General features: G+C 43.5%; 2 protein-coding genes across 3 annotated transcripts in view; both read right to left on the reverse strand.

Annotated features, from left to right (window-relative positions):
• The window catches only part of cnsta (consortin, connexin sorting protein a), a 34,424-nt gene extending 26,418 nt beyond the window's left edge, over window positions 1-8,006 (reverse strand). The window contains exon 1 of one of the 2 annotated variants that reach the window (XM_066697825.1): window positions 7,885-8,006. Coding sequence is in view for 1 of the 2 variants with exons in the window: in XM_066697816.1 (XP_066553913.1) it covers window positions 7,782-7,784 (3 nt within the window). In the remaining variant the exon portion in view is untranslated. Of the gene's footprint in view, window positions 1-7,781 lie in introns of both variants that reach the window. The other variant, XM_066697816.1, reaches the window with a different exon arrangement.
• A 3,049-nt stretch (window positions 8,007-11,055) lies between these two features.
• Window positions 11,056-18,070, reverse strand: tfb2m (transcription factor B2, mitochondrial). The gene is made up of 9 exons (XM_066697838.1): window positions 17,917-18,070; window positions 16,415-16,860; window positions 15,895-15,986; window positions 15,513-15,666; window positions 15,211-15,359; window positions 14,780-14,869; window positions 14,417-14,473; window positions 13,218-13,366; window positions 11,056-12,560 (listed from the first exon to the last, which is right to left on the reverse strand). Exons 2-9 carry the CDS (start codon window positions 16,845-16,847, stop codon window positions 12,371-12,373), a joined length of 1,314 nt encoding a protein of 437 aa, XP_066553935.1. The 5' UTR covers window positions 16,848-16,860; window positions 17,917-18,070; the 3' UTR covers window positions 11,056-12,370.
• Between the last annotated feature and the right edge of the window lie 265 nt (window positions 18,071-18,335).

Here is an 18,335-nt window from a genome sequence, read left to right on the forward strand (position 1 = left end):
TAAGGCAGGGTCTTTCCCCTGAAAGGTCTGTATTGAAATGGTGCAGAAATGCACTTGCCTGGAACAATAACATGGCGTCAAGTGCGTAAATGGCAAAGACTTTGTTGTGCTCCAGTACTGTGAGCAAAGGTAGTCTGAGGCCATTGCGGCAAATATAGGCTTTTCGATGTTTGGAGTGTGTTTTCATACTGTTTTCCAAAATATTATCATTCAGCCCTGCAGGTAAACAGAAAGGCTCACGAATTCAATGCCACATTAAAAACAACTCATTTTCTCCAAGAGAGCAAATGAGGTAGTCTGCTGCAGAACAGCCCACACAGAGGCACAGAGGAGCGAATCCACTTGACACCACATGACCGGTCTTGCTCCATTCACAGCTCTGTGTGAACTGCCTGATGTGCACCGTGACAATGATAATCTGCACTAAATATGATTACTCTGCTCAGTGTCACACATTTGTGCTTAAAGACATTCCATTTTAATCTGAGGAGCAAATAAACAGCTTTGAATTAGTCGTGGGTTACTGGGAGAGCAATAGCAGCACTGTCTGGATTTTCTCTTGTCATAACATCGCCGAGGTTTGCAAACTGGTGGGGAAACAAGTGTAACTCAACCAGGACTGTTTCTACAGGATTCACTAGCCCGCCCCATGCTCCCCAAAGATAAGAGAGTTCAGTCTGTTTCTTGCCATGCTACATATTGATAAAGCTGTGGTTACAAACTTGAATTAGATATTGAGCTCCTGCACACAATATTCTAGAACTGGGGAAACAATTCACTATATCTACAAGGTTTTAAGTACAAGAGAGGTGCAGTAACATAACTTTTACTTAAAAGGCCATGTAAAATTAAAACAGGACAGAAAATTTTTCAGCAATTGTTTATACATTGAACACAAAATAAAACTAATTTTGTCTTAGGGACTTAAGGACACTTTGTTCAACAAGAAAAATCAAAACAAACCTCACTCCATTAATTGCTCTTTCCTCAGCTTTAAGAAAGGTGACAATTCAAGTCGAACGTGTTCTAATGGAGCACTAATCCTGCAAAGGTTACCAATTAGCAGCAGACATTTCGTTGTGTAATTGCGTCAAGAACCGGAATGTCCACCAGATTAATTATTGCTGAATCAATATTTCACTGCTCAATATGGGTGTACTCACTGGGAGCAGAACGCATCACAGAAGTCAGAGTTCATTCCAACATTCACAACAGGATTCTCTAAAAGGGGCAAGATGGGAAGTTGGTCACAAATAATATAATTAGTACCATACTCAATCCAGCAGAACTGCCCCCGCCGTGTGTTTGTGTGTGTCCATGCATGTGAGTGAGTGAGTGAGTGAGTGAGAGTGATTCAGTGTGTGAGTGAAAGTGTGCGTCTATCCACACAAATCACTCGCATACATCTCTACCAACATTTATAAACAGCTCTGTTTGCTAATAAACAGATCAAAGCAAGCATTGCCCTTAACAGAGATGATGAAGGGGGGGGGGGCAGGGTACTAGTGCTTCTGTTTACAAGACAACAACTTCAATGATTAGCATGCAAAGCCTGCTCCCTGCATCTCCCTATCAGGTGAGGCTCTACAGAGCACACAAGACAAATACACGGCATTCATAGACAATAACAGTGCTTCCTGCTGTGCCCGAGCCTCTTTCGATGTTCTAATGTAATTTAACTGCGTTTGATTTCACATTAGCTGAGGTTTACAGTACCAGTTAACACACTGTAAATAACCCCCTCCCCCAATCAAGGACATAAATTCTGCAACACATTACAGGGAAATTAGCATGAGAAAATAGGTCACCTCCTACCAGAGCTCCAGGGCTACAAAACAGCAACAGAATGGAGGCTGTGAGCATTTGAACGCATGTGACAGTGCTGGGCAGGGTCACCTCCACACACAGACAGTGCCTCTGTCACAGGACAGCCATTGTCAAGGCTGAGAGACGGGATCAAAACGCACACAGTCGGAGATCAAAGAGAGCTGCTTCTGTGGCTTCATCACCCAGAAATGGGAAGCCTGTGTTTACCAAATTCACAAATTCATCAGGAGTGGTAAAAGGGTGTAAATTCATTGAAAGATGTAATTTGTGGTCATACTGGAAACAATTTACACCTCATGCATTGAGATCTTCCTCATTTGAAACCAAGATGTACAGACAAGCATCAGGCCCGTGTCTGAACAGGCCGTTCTCAAGGGGTCATATAAGACCTATTAAAATGGAGTTTATAAACTGAGGTTTGGGAGGAAGACAGCCCCAATCTCACGCCCGACTTCCACCCTCCAAAAAAGGATCCTCACAAGTGATTGATTAGGATTCAATTCAAGTCATCTGGGGAACCTAACAAGTAAGGAAAGGTATTTGAAGTAAAATAAGGGTGTGTGCTAATAAATAAATAAATATTAATTTACTTTTATGTGGAGAGCTTTACATGAACCCTTTCAGAGAGAAATACCATCTCCTACCAATTCAGCTGTGAGGGATACACAGTAACCTAAACTGCAGACAGCATGCTGCTGCAAAAAGCACAGCCTCTGAAAACAGCCCCCCAGGGTTTGTCACAGAAGGGAAATGTGTGTGATCGAATCCCACCCAACCTAATGGAATCATGGAGTATGGATTTTATAAGAAGCCAATGGTCCACAGGGGTCATTAATCTGACAGAGATGACAGCTCTCATGATGTGCAGGTGGGCGGTAAAAGCACCCTGTGTGTGTGTGTGTGTGTGTGTGTGTGTTCAACAGAGGAACAAGGACTTACACCCTACACCACTGCCTGGTGACTTTCCTGCTGTGACCTGACTGGGGAGATGGGGCCAGGAGGGGGATCTGATTGCACTGAAAAAGGACAGACAAGAAGGATGAGATGACGGAGATCTCTGCCATAAGGGCCGATGACATTTCTGCAGCCACTGAGAGATCCCCGAGAGAGAAGAGTCACAATTTTCACAGGATGTAGATGTCTAACTCACAATGGTTGGAAAAAAGCTCCCAAAATTTTCAGAAACTGGAACTGAATTCAGACTGCTGGCCTTACTCATGAGTAAATCATTTTGGAAAAAGCAGGCCAAAAATGTGACACCACAGTGGGATGATAACAAATTATTATTATCTATTAGTCTAAATTTTGAATAAATATCCGTGTTAATCAGATGTACTTGAATTGTGAGCAAACGTGCTCTCGCTACTAATCAATGAATACATAAATGAATACAATGAATGCCGCTGTATTCAATACAATTCCATTATACACAACACTGCTTACTTAGCTTATTTGAATTTCACCTCTCCACAAAGATTGCAAGTGTGGGATTACACTTAAAAGTTGGGTATTTCTCTAAATGTTATTGGTAATGGCTACCTGCATTTTAAAGTAATATCTGGTTTGAAGTTTATCATTTTACAACACCTAAAACAGAAACGCCAACAAAACGGCCATGGTGATCAACCACAATGATGTGTCCACCAGCACTAAAGATGCCGCAGAACTGACCTGAAATGAAGAGTTGGAAACAGAGACCAGCTACAGAGGGTATAGGAAAGCAGGGATAAAACTGAGGGACCATTTGATTACATTAAATTGACCAGTTTTGAATCTCAATACATGCTTCTGTTGAATATGAAAAGTGAATTAATTAAACCGATGACTGATCCACCCTTACGCCCTACGATCCACCCTACGAGCAGAGGTAATTACCAGTTTACATATGTGCTGCCACTGTGTTCTGGAATGAAAGCAAAGACAACACAACAGCAAAATTGCAAGGCCTAATGCCAACTAATAAAACTTTTAAGACACACCATCTTAAAGATATCACCCCTGGGCACAGCATGTCCATCCTGAGGCCAGCACTGCCCATTCATCTAGTTGTTATACAGCAATGGTTGGCAGCTCCCTTCCTCGAGGGGCAAAGGGGACCCTGGTTCTTGATTGATTAGGGTCATTATTTGGGTAAAAAGTCAATTCACCCTGTTTATTCCAGGTCCTAGGCAGTTGCTAGCTGAACGGGACCCATAACATCAAGCCCTCGATGGAACTGCCCAGGCCAGTTCTAGAGTAGTGCTTTAAAAACAAAAAATATATATATACATCACAGAGCGTACAAATTTACAAGAACACAGGAGCAAAGACATGTGAAGAATTTGAGAGAGAGATCAAAGTCAAGCAGCCCTGTGACCTCACCGTCAGCACCTTATCTAACCCTGCCATCTTCCGTGTGGCTCTGCGGCCACGTTCATGTTTAGTTTTCACTAGTGACTCAGATCCCCCTGCTGATTATTCTGGACTGCAAACAAGGGCAGAGAGCAAGAGAAAATAAAAATATTCAAAAAACAAAGCCCGTTTTATTTATCAACCTACAAAAAACTATTTGCTGCATCAGATGTATTTGAAAATAACAACTGGGACATGACTGGTTGGGCTGGTGTTTTTTCATGGTAAATAAGGAAATAGTTCCCAAATCAAAAAGATAATCTGCATTCCATAGGCTGATTCTAGGAGAAATGTAAAAATGTAATCAATGTAGAATCCATTTAAGCTGAACAAATATATTGAATGCAGTACTAAGTGTGCGAGTTATGTATTGAAGAGAATGTACATTTTAGTGGCTGGGTGGATTCCAGCAAAACATGGCAGCTCCCTGAAGAACTCACAAGGAGCGAATACGCAGACTGGAGCCGGAGAGGAGAGAGAAGAGGGTTATGACTGTCAGTGTGGCTGTGTGGGTGGCTCAGTGAGGTGGTAAGAGATGCTGCGTTAAGACACCCTGCAAATCCATCTGTAAATGATGTGGATGCCAATTCTGTGTGCTTTGATCGTCTTTACATGTAAAGGTCTCTGCAGGATTAAGAAAAAATAAAAAAGGGGGGTCTGACTGGCCTGGTCATCGCAACCTGAGGTTGGAAATGGTTGTTGTTGGTACTGCTATGGTAGCCTTGAGCAAAAACACTCTACCCAGAATGCTCGAATTATAACCCAACTATACAAATGGAAAAATAATAGTTGGATAAGCCTCGGGGCAAAAATAACCTACACTCATCACTGGACCGCGACACAATGGCCAGTCAGGCGTGAGTCTGCAGGAGCACGGACAACAGTCCTCAAGATCAAGAAAGATCACAGACTCAGTGATTCCAATTTGGTGCCTATACTGTTATTTTTCATTTATCTTGCTGCAGCTGAAGTACAGAAAGCAAGATTAACTGCAGGGAACCGTTAGGAACCAGTAGGCACTAAAAACACTGTACAAAATCTTTTGACTGAAGGCAGCAGGGGTGGAGGGCACCAACTCTCCAATGCCTGGCTTTAGGCTACATCCGACTTAAAACTATAAATAAGCCTGACTGAGAATGTACACCTAGTGCAGCACCTGGACATACACCTGGGCTTAAGTCCTACGGCTCAAAGAGTAGACATAAGGATTTAACCACGGTGGTACTATTAAAAAAACAATGTACATATCAAATAAATAAATAAAATGTATGCTACGTTTAGTAAGCATACCAGCAACCGTTCAGACGTGAAGGAGTGATAAGAGATCGAAACAATCCAATGACGACAGATCCTTTAAAAGCCAACCTCTAGAACGCTCTGTTGGAGATGCCTTAATAAAAAATAAAAATACATAAAATCACAAATCCTTTGCTTAGAGTTTGTTTCTAATTTAGGGCAAAAACCTTCAACCTGACTGAATTCCCACAGTTGAACGCAATTAAATCCTAAAATAATCCTTGAATCCCTAGCTCTCCTAATAGAGACAAGTCTATAATGGAATGTGGTTTTGTACAAGATTCCTGCCTTCCCCCCTTTGAAAGACGCGCATTAACCAGTTCTTCTGCAATCCCCTCCTGTAACACGTCAGCTATAGTGCTGTACATTATCAATTATTTCCTAGTTGACACATGAGAAAATAAACAACTCTGCATACAACCGCTGAAGCTTGTTATTAGAGTTTCAAGAGTAATAAAGTCAAAAGAATAAGAATTATACTGGGTTTGGCAATACGCATACAAAAATGCTACATTGTGGATGTTACAGACGATATGCATGACTACATTTTCATTGAGTTTTCTTTTTTTTTTTTTCTGTACTGGTACATACTAATGCAAATTAGTTTGCTGTGCAGAGGACGCTAAGAACTCAATTTCTCGTGCCATTTCATTCACTCTGTATTTTAACCCACTGGACATAGCACAACATTATGTTATTGTAGTTTAAACAAAATGTTTTAAAGGTTTTACACAACCTAGCTTATTGAATGTGTGATGGATGCACACTGTATAAAATGTTAGTTCAACAGATAAAAACTGAAATGACTGTCCTGTTGTTGTTTTCAAGTGAAACGCCTCACCTGCCTGAATCACAGGTTTCTGCCTCGCTGTCTGACATTTAAGGGGTGTCGCACCTTGTCAGTTTCTTTAACGTGATGCATCATTAATCGTGTGGAAAAAATGATGTGGGAATCAACACCACCCTAATTCCTCCAGATCGGACTGTTACACCATTCAAGATCCCTTGGATTCAGACTGGGGCTCCTTCAGGAGTTAGTCATGTATATGTCTGACATATTAAGGGCCTGCGTTCCTAACCACTTCAAAAGCTGAGGTAGCCAAAACTATTAGCATAAGAAACCCTGAGTACTAGGAGAAGGGTGTTGGAGAACTGCATAGTAAACGTGTGAGGTCTGGTGGTCCTTCACTATGGGACAGCACTTGTTTACATTAATGCAGCACCTAAATGCTTTAAATTTTACAGTAAATGGCTTCTCTGTGGTCCAGTTTTAGTAGTTCTGTAGCCCATTTATAACACATGACATTTGCAGATTAACAGAGCCAGGTTCTACACAGAGGTAAAGTAACAGCACAAAAACAGGAGCAAACTACCCCCAAAACGCATCTGATAGCTGGGCTTTGTGCTTATGTGCTTATATTCATCTCAATGAGGCAAAAGACATTCAGGAAAGTGGACAGAGTTAGTTGCGGGGCAGGATTCATCAGGATTACCTGAACACAGTCACTACATTCAACAACAACAACATTTCTTTCGCAGACTAGAAAGCGCCGCGATGCGTGAAGGTGCACTGCGCGCCTGCGTGTGCCGCACATTTGCGCAGATCTGCAGAATCCCACGATCTGATTGGTGGAGCCGCGCAGATCCGCGCAGAACTGCGGATCTCAGCGCCACGAAGGCGACCTCAGCTTTACCAAAGCCGACTAACCCACATCACACACACTTCGCCATTATCAAGATTAGCCATACAGCATTTGAATTGGACCTATCGCACCCAAAAACCGACCAGAACTCGTAAGTCCAGGGCAACCATAGTGCACACACCAGGCATTTAAAACTACAAGTCTCGTATGGACATTTAGGCATGCACTGATATAAATATACATAGCGAGATAGACAGACAGATATAGCAGTGAAAATAGATGCGATATATTTTGCACTGTTTTGCAAAAGTGACAATATCAGGAATAGCAAATCATACCCCCTTACTAGCGACACACTTTCCGCGTCAAGCCGGGCTGGGGTAAACACAGCTCCACGCAGCTCGGATCACACCGCACTGGTTAGACTGGGTCTGGCACCTCCGGAACCTGCTTTAACACCTGACAGGCCAACAATGCGGTGTTGGATACCATGCAAACTGCTTGTCACGTCGCCAGCATTTATGTTGGAAACAATGTTTACAATCACCACGATTAGGCCACTCAACACACATGCACATTAGATCGTAATAGCTGCTATTGAGCGAATGCATGACCCATACATACCATCACAGAGGTAGCCCCGCAGCCCGCTGCCACGTTTATTACAATGAAAATCAACACATCATAAAAGCGCTCCCCCGGACACAGCTATCAAATGGTTACTCACGGGTTGTTAAGATATCAGTCTCGCTTTAGCGGCTCATTCCCGTTTGCATTCAGCACTTCACGTCTCTCTGGTCCGGCGTCCTGCTGCTGCCGCCGCCGCCGATACACGACGCGCTGCATCCGGGCACTCGGGCCCCGCACTGCCGCACGCTGCCATCTTCCGGGTCGACGGACCCACTGCAGCCGCGCCGCGCCGACACACTGCCGGCTCTGCTTGTGCCTGGCGTAGCTAACTTGGGTGAACGCGTTACAGCAATTCGGCATTACTTTTTATTAATGCCAATTCATTTTGTTTTCTTCAAATATGATGTTTGTAAGTGATTAACGGATTATTCTAGATCCCTCGATTTGCGTTTTCAGGTGCCAAGTTGGATATAGTCAATCTTGCTGGGATCATACACCTATCAGCCATAACATTATGACCACTGACAGGTGAAGTGAATAACACTGATAATCTCGTTATCATGGCACCTGTCAGTAGGTGGGATATATTAGGCAGTAAGTGAACATTTTGTCCTCAAAATTGAGGTGTCAGAAGCAGGAAAAATGGGCAGCGTAAGGATCTGAGCGACTTTGACAAGGGCCAAATTGTGATGGCTAGACGACTGGGTCAGAGCATCTCCAAAACTGCAGCTCTTGTGGGGTGTTCCCGGTCTGCAGTGGTCAGTACCTGTCAAAAGTGGTCCAAGGAAGGAAAAGCGGTGAACCGGCGACAGGGTCATGGGCGGCCAAGGCTCATTGATGCACGTGGGGAGCGAAGGCTGGCCCGTGTGGTCCGATCCAACAGACGAGCTACTGTAGCTCAAATTGCTGAAAAAGTGAATGCTGGTTCTGATAGAAAGGTGTCAGAACACACAGTGCATCGCAGTTTGTTGCGTATGGGGCTGCGTAGCCGCAGACCAGTCAGGGTGCCCATGCTGACCCCTGTCCACTGCCGAAAGCGCCTACAATGGGCACGTGAGCATCAGAACTGGACCACGGAGCAATGGAAGAAGGTGGCCTGGTCTGATGAATCACGAGTTCAAGGTGTTGACTTGGCCTCCAAATTCCCCAGATCTCAATCCAATCAAGCATCTGTGGGATGTGCTGGACAAACACGTCCGATCCATGGAGGCCCCACCTTGCAACTTACAGGACTTAAAGGATCTGCTGCTAACGTCTTGGTGCCAGATACCACAGCACACCTTCAGAGGTCTAGTGGAGTCCATGCCTCGACGGGTCAGGGCTGTTTTGGCGGCACAAGGGGGACCTACACAATATTAGACAGGTGGTCATAATGTTATGGCTGATCGGTGTATAATACATAGGCTTCATTATATTTATGTTCAAAAGGAAATTTAATAATTGTATATAATAATTTGCATAGATATGTTCGGTTACTTTACACGACAGTCTATATTGAAATTAAACCTAATCCTCGATAATAGATTTAGTGGCTACTGTGTGTATGGAATATACTTATGGAAGATCATTTGTCCTAACATTAATGAAGTGGGTATTTATTTCGATATGTATTGAAATGTATTATACACTCACCTAAAGGATTATTAGGAACACCATACTAATACTGTGTTTGACCCCCTTTCGCCTTCAGAACTGCCTTAATTCTACGTGGCATTGATTCAACAAGGTGCTGAAAGCATTCTTTAGAAATGTTGGCCCATATTGATAGGATAGCATCTTGCAGTTGATGGAGATTTGTGGGATGCACATCCAGGGCACGAAGCTCCCGTTCCACCACATCCCAAAGATGCTCTATTGGGTTGAGATCTGGTGACTGTGGGGGCCAGTTTAGTACAGTGAACTCATTGTCATGTTCAAGAAACCAATTTGAAATGATTCGACCTTTGTGACATAGTGCATTATCCTGCTGGAAGTAGCCATCAGAGGATGGGTACATGGTGGTCATAAAGGGATGGACATGGTCAGAAACAATGCTCAGGTAGGCCGTGGCATTTAAACGATGCCCAATTGGCACTAAGGGGCCTAAAGTGTGCCAAGAAAACATCCCCCACACCATTACACCACCACCACCAGCCTGCACAGTGGTAACAAGGCATGATGGATCCATGTTCTCATTCTGTTTACGCCAAATTCTGACTCTACCATCTGAATGTCTCAACAGAAATGGAGACTCATCAGACCAGGCAACATTTTTCCAGTCTTCAACTGTCCAATTTTGGTGAGCTTGTGCAAATTGTAGCCTCTTTTTCCTATTTGTAGTGGAGATGAGTGGTACCCGGTGGGGTCTTCTGCTGTTGTAGCCCATCCGCCTCAAGGTTGTACGTGTTGTGGCTTCACAAATGCTTTGCTGCATACCTCGGTTGTAACGAGTGGTTATTTCAGTCAAAGTTGCTCTTCTATCAGCTTGAATCAGTCGGCCCATTCTCCTCTGACCTCTAGCATCAACAAGGCATTTTCGCCCACAGGACTGCCGCATACTGGATGTTTTTCCCTTTTCACACCATTCTTTGTAAACCCTAGAAATGGTTGTGCGTGAAAATCCCAGTAACTGAGCAGATTGTGAAATACTCAGACCGGCCCGTCTGGCACCAACAACCATGCCACGCTCAAAATGGCTTAAATCACCTTTCTTTCCCATTCAGACATTCAGTTTGGAGTTCAGGAGATTGTCTTGACCAGGACCACACCCCTAAATGCATTGAAGCAACTTCCATGTGATTGGTTGGTTAGATAATTGCATTAATGAGAAATTGAACAGGTGTTCCTAATAATCCTTTAGGTGAGTGTATATACAAGTATGTAAACATGAACCTGGATCTTCCACACAAGGACCCGAGTCTTCTGATAGTTACAGGTTTGAGTAACATAGCTTTAAAATGTACAAGCTAGGCCACATTGAAAACTACTTGTTTAATGTAAAGTGTTATAGAAATTACACATACTTTATTGGTAATAGCAATAGTAAAAATGTGGTAAAATCATAGTAAAGATTTTACAATATGATAAAACCATGGTCAAACACTGGAAAGTATACCATGCTAAAAATATGTTATGATAGTGTAGAGAGGTAATAATACAATATTGTATACACACATCAACCATAACAATAGATTGCAAGGAATGGTTTTTTGGTTCCACAATTGTTGTCAATGGGATTATCATTAATTATTAATCATATGTGTAAAAAAAGCACAAGCAACATAACTAGTATGAGTTAAAAAAGACTACGGGCTTTTATTTATTGTGTCATAAGATTGAGTGTATAAAGGACATTTTATGGAAAAAAAAATTCTTACAATACATCAAAATATTTTTTAATTCTAATGACAAGTTTCAAATGAAAACTCAATATAATTCCCAGGTGGAGATAAATTAGCTAATCCCACAGATACTGTACTCTGTGTTTCTAATGTTTCAGAAGAATGTTCACTTAATATATCAGCCATTTCCATATTTTAACCAGTGATGGGAAAAGAAAATCACAATCAATTCAGGCCATTGCACACTTGCAGTGGAAAGTTACCTGTCTTAAGTGACTCTGGTTATAATGTAATTGTTCTGAAGGTTTTAATTCCATTTGTCTTGCCATTAAGTAAAGAATTTCTGTAAGAATTAACAATCAGAAGAAGTCAGCCCCAGGTGACAAAATGTGAAATCTGTACTGCATCGTGTGTTTGCATCCATTCTGTAAGCATGTCTTTACACAAGAGGTTGCAGGTGTATGGACAGAAAGCTACACAGAGATTCAATAGGAACCGTCAAGAAACATGTGCCCAAACTATTCAGATGAATAAGCGAAATAATGGCCTCCTCTCCTTTCTTTTGAGTGCTATTCACTCAAGTATGAAAGGCACTATATAAATAATGTTTTATTATGATTATTCAACTACCTCTCTGTGACAGGGCACACAGGAAAGAAAGAGCAGTAACAGGCTTTATTAATATTATCATCAATGTGAAGCGACTCCTCATTAAATACTGAAGATAATATCAAGTTGGTGTTTCTTATTAACTGGGTTTTCTTAGCCATCTCTATAATTCACAAGGCTTACTTGCAACCAGACTGAGAATTTGAAAAACACAAGACGACAAGAATAAATATGTTAGGTATGTTTCATCAACAGTATATTACACTTTTCTGCTTAAAAAAATACATATGAAAGTTCATGTATTGAGAACATTCCATGTCCTTTTTGAGAAATTCCATGGAAGGTTATTCAATAAAATTATTTTCAGATTCCTATGTACAAGACAAGCAAATCATTTACAAGATAAAGTAACTCTGTAAAGACATTCTGCAGCTGTTCATTTAAAGCAGTCTGGTTCATTTTTCATTGAAAACAAAAGGTCATGTTATTTTTTTTTAATGCAATATGGGAGGGAAGAGGCTGGAAACGCAAGCTGATCGAGACCGACCTTCAACATGTATCGCTCACACCAGTGAAAGGTCAGGACTGGACACCAGTGTGTTATCGATTTTACAGTTCCTGAACCACAGGAGTCTCATGTCAGGCGGGCAGCAGTCACTGGCAGCCTGTGTTTCGCGTGTTTTCCAGGATCTCCTCATACAGCCAGCTCTGCGTGAACTCCTCCGAGTGCTCCATCGCCTCGAAGAGACGCTTGTACTCCTCTGGGTACACCAGTCCGGTGAGAATGTCTTCTGGCAAGTCCACCTGTCTCAGCAACTTGGCTCCGCTTCCAGGGCTCCAAGAACTACACGGAATCAAAGAGCAGACGGTGGGTATAGCCATTTCAGAAAACAAGGTTAATTTACTCTCCAACACCCGGTGACAGCGCTGCATCAAACAGGACAGAAAACCTGACACTTACATATGCTTAAATGTCTCTCTAGGTTATAATCATCCTTACATTTCAAGCATGCACTGAAAACACTTCTTAGAGCATTAGCAGACCGCTTTTGGTGCGTCTGTTTGGGTTGTCGTTGTTCTATCAATCCATCGGCTGTTATTGGATGTGACAGCACCCATTGCACAGTTACAGGAGCCAAGCGGAGTTTGCCTTCCACACGCAACACAAGTTCCTCTCTTGTCTCACACGCACTACCTGTATTTCTACTGCTGTATTCAAGGGAAGGGACTGGAAAAGTCAAGTCCACACAGGCAAATACTGCTGTGGGACGCCACCACCGGATGAAACTAATTTCAACTTCGTTCCTTACATACAAGATCTAAAGAGCATTTGTTGCTTGAAGAAGAAAAAAAGCTTGCGTCAAAAATGATGGGCATCTCCGTACCATTGTCATCACTTCATCAATCCCATATACCAGTAATGTCACAGGAGCGGAGTTAATATTGATGTTTTACTGAAATGCCTTCTCGGTAGGCCTTCACAGGTCACTGCTGTACTTACTTCAGCCTGTCCGCCAACTTGGCCTTGCGTTTGGCCAGACACTGTTTGATCATCATGACCAGCGTGGAGGTGTTGGAGGGCGTCAGGGTGGCCGAGAACAGGTCCCTGCGCGGGGTGATCCTCACCAGGCACAGGTGGTCATTCGTCAACTGCTCAGAAGGAACAAAAGGATGCTGCTGATGAGATGTATACATACTAGAGGTCTTCACGGGTCCACCCAAACCCGAGGACCCGGGACCCGACCTGGGACCCGTACGGGTTCGGGTCAATATTTTAAATGGTCAGCCGGGTCCAGGTCGGGTCCCATTCTTGTACTTCGGGTCCCGCGTCTGTTTAACATTGTGTGTAATACCCGAGTGATGCAATGACTTTACCAATTGACGATTGGCTCTTTTATTTAGAAGGCGGGACTTATTGCGCCATATTGGTGTTCGACAGATGACGTAAACTGAAGTGCATTATTAGCGTTGGTGCCATTTGTGAGATATCGTGGAGTTCGTTCGCTTTGTATCTAAAATCTATGGCAGACGCGTCTCAGAGCACAATGACAGCACATTTGTCATGCTAATGTCAGCGCCGTGGCATTGAACGAGCAGTCGTTATTATAGTTCAAAAGGGCAAACAGTGGAAGTTATCGTATTATGCGAGATACAAAAAAACTGCAAAACTGAAAAGTCGCGTTTGTCCTCTGCAACCGTGACAGCAAGTGGAATTTTGAAGCTGAAATAATGAGTGGATTATACAGGCGCTTTCAATCAGCAAGAGGAGCAACATGGATGCTACTTTACCAGCTTTCCTGGCAAGGAGGATGGATTGTATGCGTCACGGTCAGGTACAGGAGAGAAGCTACTAACGTTACATTAGGTAAGACACAAAGTTTTATTTTCACAACTTGTAAATTAACTTGTTAATAGCGATTAGCTGTAGGATCTTTGCCGGTTCAATCGGGTCTGTGTGTCCAGGTTTCAAATAATAGACGTGTCCGGGTCGGGTCCGGGTAGCACATTTCCGGGTCTCTTCGGGTTCGGGCACATATTTTTGGACCCGTGAAGACCTCTAATACATACGTGTACGTGTATATAAACCTGCCGCCCCGTGCCCCCGAGGACTGGACATTGATGTCCGGGGATACTGTGGACGCCTGCATTACTGCCACACTGGTGAGAGTGTAACGGACGCATTACAGACGAGACACTTACGATGCTCTTGGGTACCGCAGAGGACTTGGATGTGGTGAGAAATGATGACCACGGCTCCTGAGGAAGGGAAGCAGAGAGAAGGAGTGAGTGTGTGCTGCTTCGGTCTCAAATTCAGAGGGGAGCCGCTCCTTCAATCCGATTCTCATTTTCTTTTGTGCTGTACACACACGTGCACAGTTTTACATTTAAGCTTCTCTTCTTTTTAAAATGACAAGACTCTCCAGACCCCAGAAGGCTTTTGCTTGAAACATCCACCTACCTTGTCGTTGACTGGGATCTCTGTGTGCTATATTTGGAAAGGACGCCTGTTAACTGTCTATTGTTCTTATTAATTCAAGGTCCGCTACAAGACGCTACACTCACCTTGTGCAGAAGCTGGATGTCACAGGCCATCTGCCACAGACAGCCTAGAGCCATGTAATTCTTCATGTCCCCCGGACTGCAAACCAGTTTCTGTACGAAATCAGAACAAGAGGAAAAAGGCTGAGTAAAACAATCACGCACATAAACGGTTCTGGAAAAGGAACCTACTGTCAGAATATGACACTGTTTGAGGCATTAAGGCACAGGTTGGCACAGACAGGTGGCTCATTTCAGCTGACCATGATCCACTCCAAATGATTAAGGAGACACTTGTGCTAATCAATCAATTCGTCTGTCGTAGGAGGAGAATTTAATTATTTTGTTATAAAAGTTATGGGAGTGCAGACATCGTATTTGCACTTTAGGAAAAGACAAATTGCAAATGCATAACGTAATCTGAGATTCCATTACAATGTGGTTCGCCCTCCTACCGTGTATTCCTTTTCGCTGATGAACATGAGCAGCTCCACTCTGCCGTAGCGGAAGATGGACAGGCGCTCGTACAGGGCGTAGACGAGCTTCCACAGCATGTTCCTCTCGTTCCGCTGCGAGAAAATCCCCACCACTTTGACGGGCACATCTACCGAAACAATACACACACATACAGAACCAAAATGATGGATGTATCAAAATATTATTAAAATAGTTTGATCCTCTAGGGTAGGTGTCCCCCAATCTTGGCCCTGGAGAGCTGCAGATTTTCAGCACGATGGTGGAGAGACCAAATCCTCACCTTCAGTCCAGGGGACCTCGGAGATCCCCAGATTGTTGAAGAGCTTCTCTGAATACATGGCTGGAGGCCTCATGGTTCCCTGTCCAATGGGATCGAGTTTGAAGAAGTCGCAGTGAACCACTTCCAGCTGCCCGTCCAGACTGTTCTCCAGGACCTGTGACAGACACAGACACACACACACACACACACACACACACACACACACACACACACACACACACACACACATACAGAGCTCGTTAGCCTTCAGAAGCATTAGAATTGGACTTGATGGAAATCAGGTGTAATCGAAACAAAACCAATGACTCACAACCCAGAGCACGTACTACAGCCTGTGTGAAAACAGCTAAGACGGCACTCAGAAATAGACACAAATCTTTACCTGTAGATCTGGAAGGAAGGCTTTATCACTTTCAAGGGCAACTATTCTCTGTGCTCCAGAGTTAAGCAAAGTTCGAGTTAAGACTCCAGGACCTATAAGAAACACACAAACAAACAAACAAACAAAAAAATGGTTGTCAAACCGAGAGCTATGGTCACAAAGCCAATATGAGACCGTGTTCTTTATTTGACAGTCGAGCATTCAAACCAGACAACACTAAATTAAAAAAGTTCTACCTTGATAAATGTACATTTTAAAACCTGCTTTAGACACTTCTAAAACTATGTGGGGAAAATATAAGAAAATACGTTCCTCTGTAGAGTGATTGGCTGATTAGCAGCAGTGTCTGTTCATAAGTAGAACTTACTAACTTTAAGCACATTTTCTCGTTAACTAATTATGCATTTATTTTGTTTAGTTTTTTTTTTACAGTGAAGACAAAACCAGGGGTTGTGGGCATCTTTTCTCCTGTTGCTCACAAACACCCAACAGAGAGAGACAGGGGCAGGGGCAGGCGTACCGGGGTTGCACTCAAAGATGACCGCCCTGCTGTCCGCGAGGTCGTGCTCCAGCTCGTCGGCCACCAGCCTGGCCAGCCGTGGGTCCACGATGAACCTTCGAATAGTCTTGCAGGCCTGTGCCTTTATAGTGTGCTCCTCCACTTCCCCCAAGTCTAGGAAGTCATATCTGCACAGGGGCCTCGACTGGCCCTGCAGGGAGCAGGCGATAGCGGACAGGTTCCTCTGGGCACTGCCGAGGCGGGAGGAGAGAGGTTCGGGTTTGGATGCCGGATGGGCCGCCTGCTTCAGTGCTCCCCCGCCGAGAGCAGCCGTGTCCAGGGAGTACGCCCGTGCCCGGTGCGGAGCCGTCGGGGCCCGTCTCCCACGTATCAGGCAGCCGGCGGTCCGCACGGCCAGCACCAGCAGCCGGGACCCATGACAGGGCGTAGACATGGCAGCAGGATTCCTGAGGGGAGAGGCAAAGGGAAGGGCTCAGGTTGATGTCTACAGGGGAAGACAGGCCTGCTGGAACTCTCCAGGCACCTTGCTGTCAGGCTTTAATATGACACCTGTGTAATGTATTTACATCAGAAAGAGAACAAGGTCAGAAGTCTAAACAAATCCTTTACAAAATAAGTGTAGAAGTATAATAATACATTTTCCACTGTGGTTTTAAAAACAACCACTGAAAGAGTATTTTACTGAATTTAGCAAACAGGTGACACTGAAGTTCATGTCGTGGGATCAATGAACTCCTGTGGACTGCAGTTTCACCACACTTTTCTAACCTCGAGTTGGGGCTGAAAACGTTTTGCTGTGCATTATGACGCACACATCTTAAAGACAAAAATACACCCATTTCAAGAAGGGTTTTTAAACGTCAAAATAATAAATCGGCAGCACTTTGAGATGCTTGGATTTGGGATTCAATGTTCCATACCTGTACTTAACCTTAACTTGACAGCATAATTGTATCTATGTAAATCATTTATGTTAGCGATGTGTCCAAATACTCGCCATAATGGCAGCTTGTATCCTAGTATAAATAAATGTGTGTATGCCAAATGCATATCTGGTGAAACATTATATAAAGAAACAAGATCTTTGAGCTTAATCGAGGCAAAGTTGATATCAAATTTGACTTACTAGTGCATCAGGTGTTCATAACGTATGCATTGATTGTGTTGGAGTTCAGATGCTGTGCAGCGTTGAAGCATGGCAGCAGAGGATTTTAATCTCAATGTATACACACATGAGGTTAAAACCTTTCTGCTCTGCGAGTCACTTGACCAGCAGGATCTTTCTCCAGCTAAGCTGCTAGTACTACATACAATTGACTGATTTTGAAATTTGCAACATTGAAATGCCTCAGTCTTGGTCTTTGTTTGGTCCAACGCTATGTTTTAAGTCGATGCTACAGATACGCATATACCTTACACACACACACACGTGTGGTTATTAGGTTATTAAAATTGTGTAATTAGCGGAATTGTAATAGATTCGTGATGGCATGCAGTCTCACCTCTGTACTCGGTCGTGCCTGTCGTTATCACCGACCCCTGCTCACAGAAAACACCGGCCCATGCCTGCGTTAACGCGACACTGCAGGCAGTGACATTGAAGGAGCATGGTGGTGACCCTCCAGCAGCGCCTCAGTGCACGTCTCTCAATGCGCCACATGCGTGCGTCACTACCAGGCGACAATAAAAACGGCATGCTGGGAATTGTAGTTCTGTCTATACAAAGACAGAAAAATAATACCACACAAAGAAAATACAAAAGAACAATAAAACAATCCAAAATCGCATTATTATTGTATATTCAGTATTTTAGGGAAAGGGAATAATACAATAACTCATTTGTTATCTTATAATTGTACTGCACAATCATTTTATTCACCACCTCCACGTGATCACTGGTAATAATGGCCGCTCCCTGGTT

Source organism: Amia ocellicauda, chromosome 1 (genome assembly GCF_036373705.1).
Source record: "Amia ocellicauda isolate fAmiCal2 chromosome 1, fAmiCal2.hap1, whole genome shotgun sequence".
Taxonomy (NCBI): domain Eukaryota; kingdom Metazoa; phylum Chordata; class Actinopteri; order Amiiformes; family Amiidae; genus Amia; species Amia ocellicauda.

Bases quoted from the DNA above. Each gene is read 5' to 3' on its own strand.
- tfb2m (XM_066697838.1), bottom strand. From the start codon at position 16,847: ATGTCTACGCCCTGTCATGGGTCCCGGCTGCTGGTGCTGGCCGTGCGG. The intron at 15,667-15,894 runs GTAAAGATTTGT...TGTCTGTCACAG, and splicing joins CCTTCCTTCCAGATCTACAG to GTCCTGGAGAACAGTCTGGA. The intron at 13,367-14,416 runs GTAAGTGTCTCG...CCTTCTGAGCAG, and splicing joins CTGCGGTACCCAAGAGCATC to TTGACGAATGACCACCTGTG.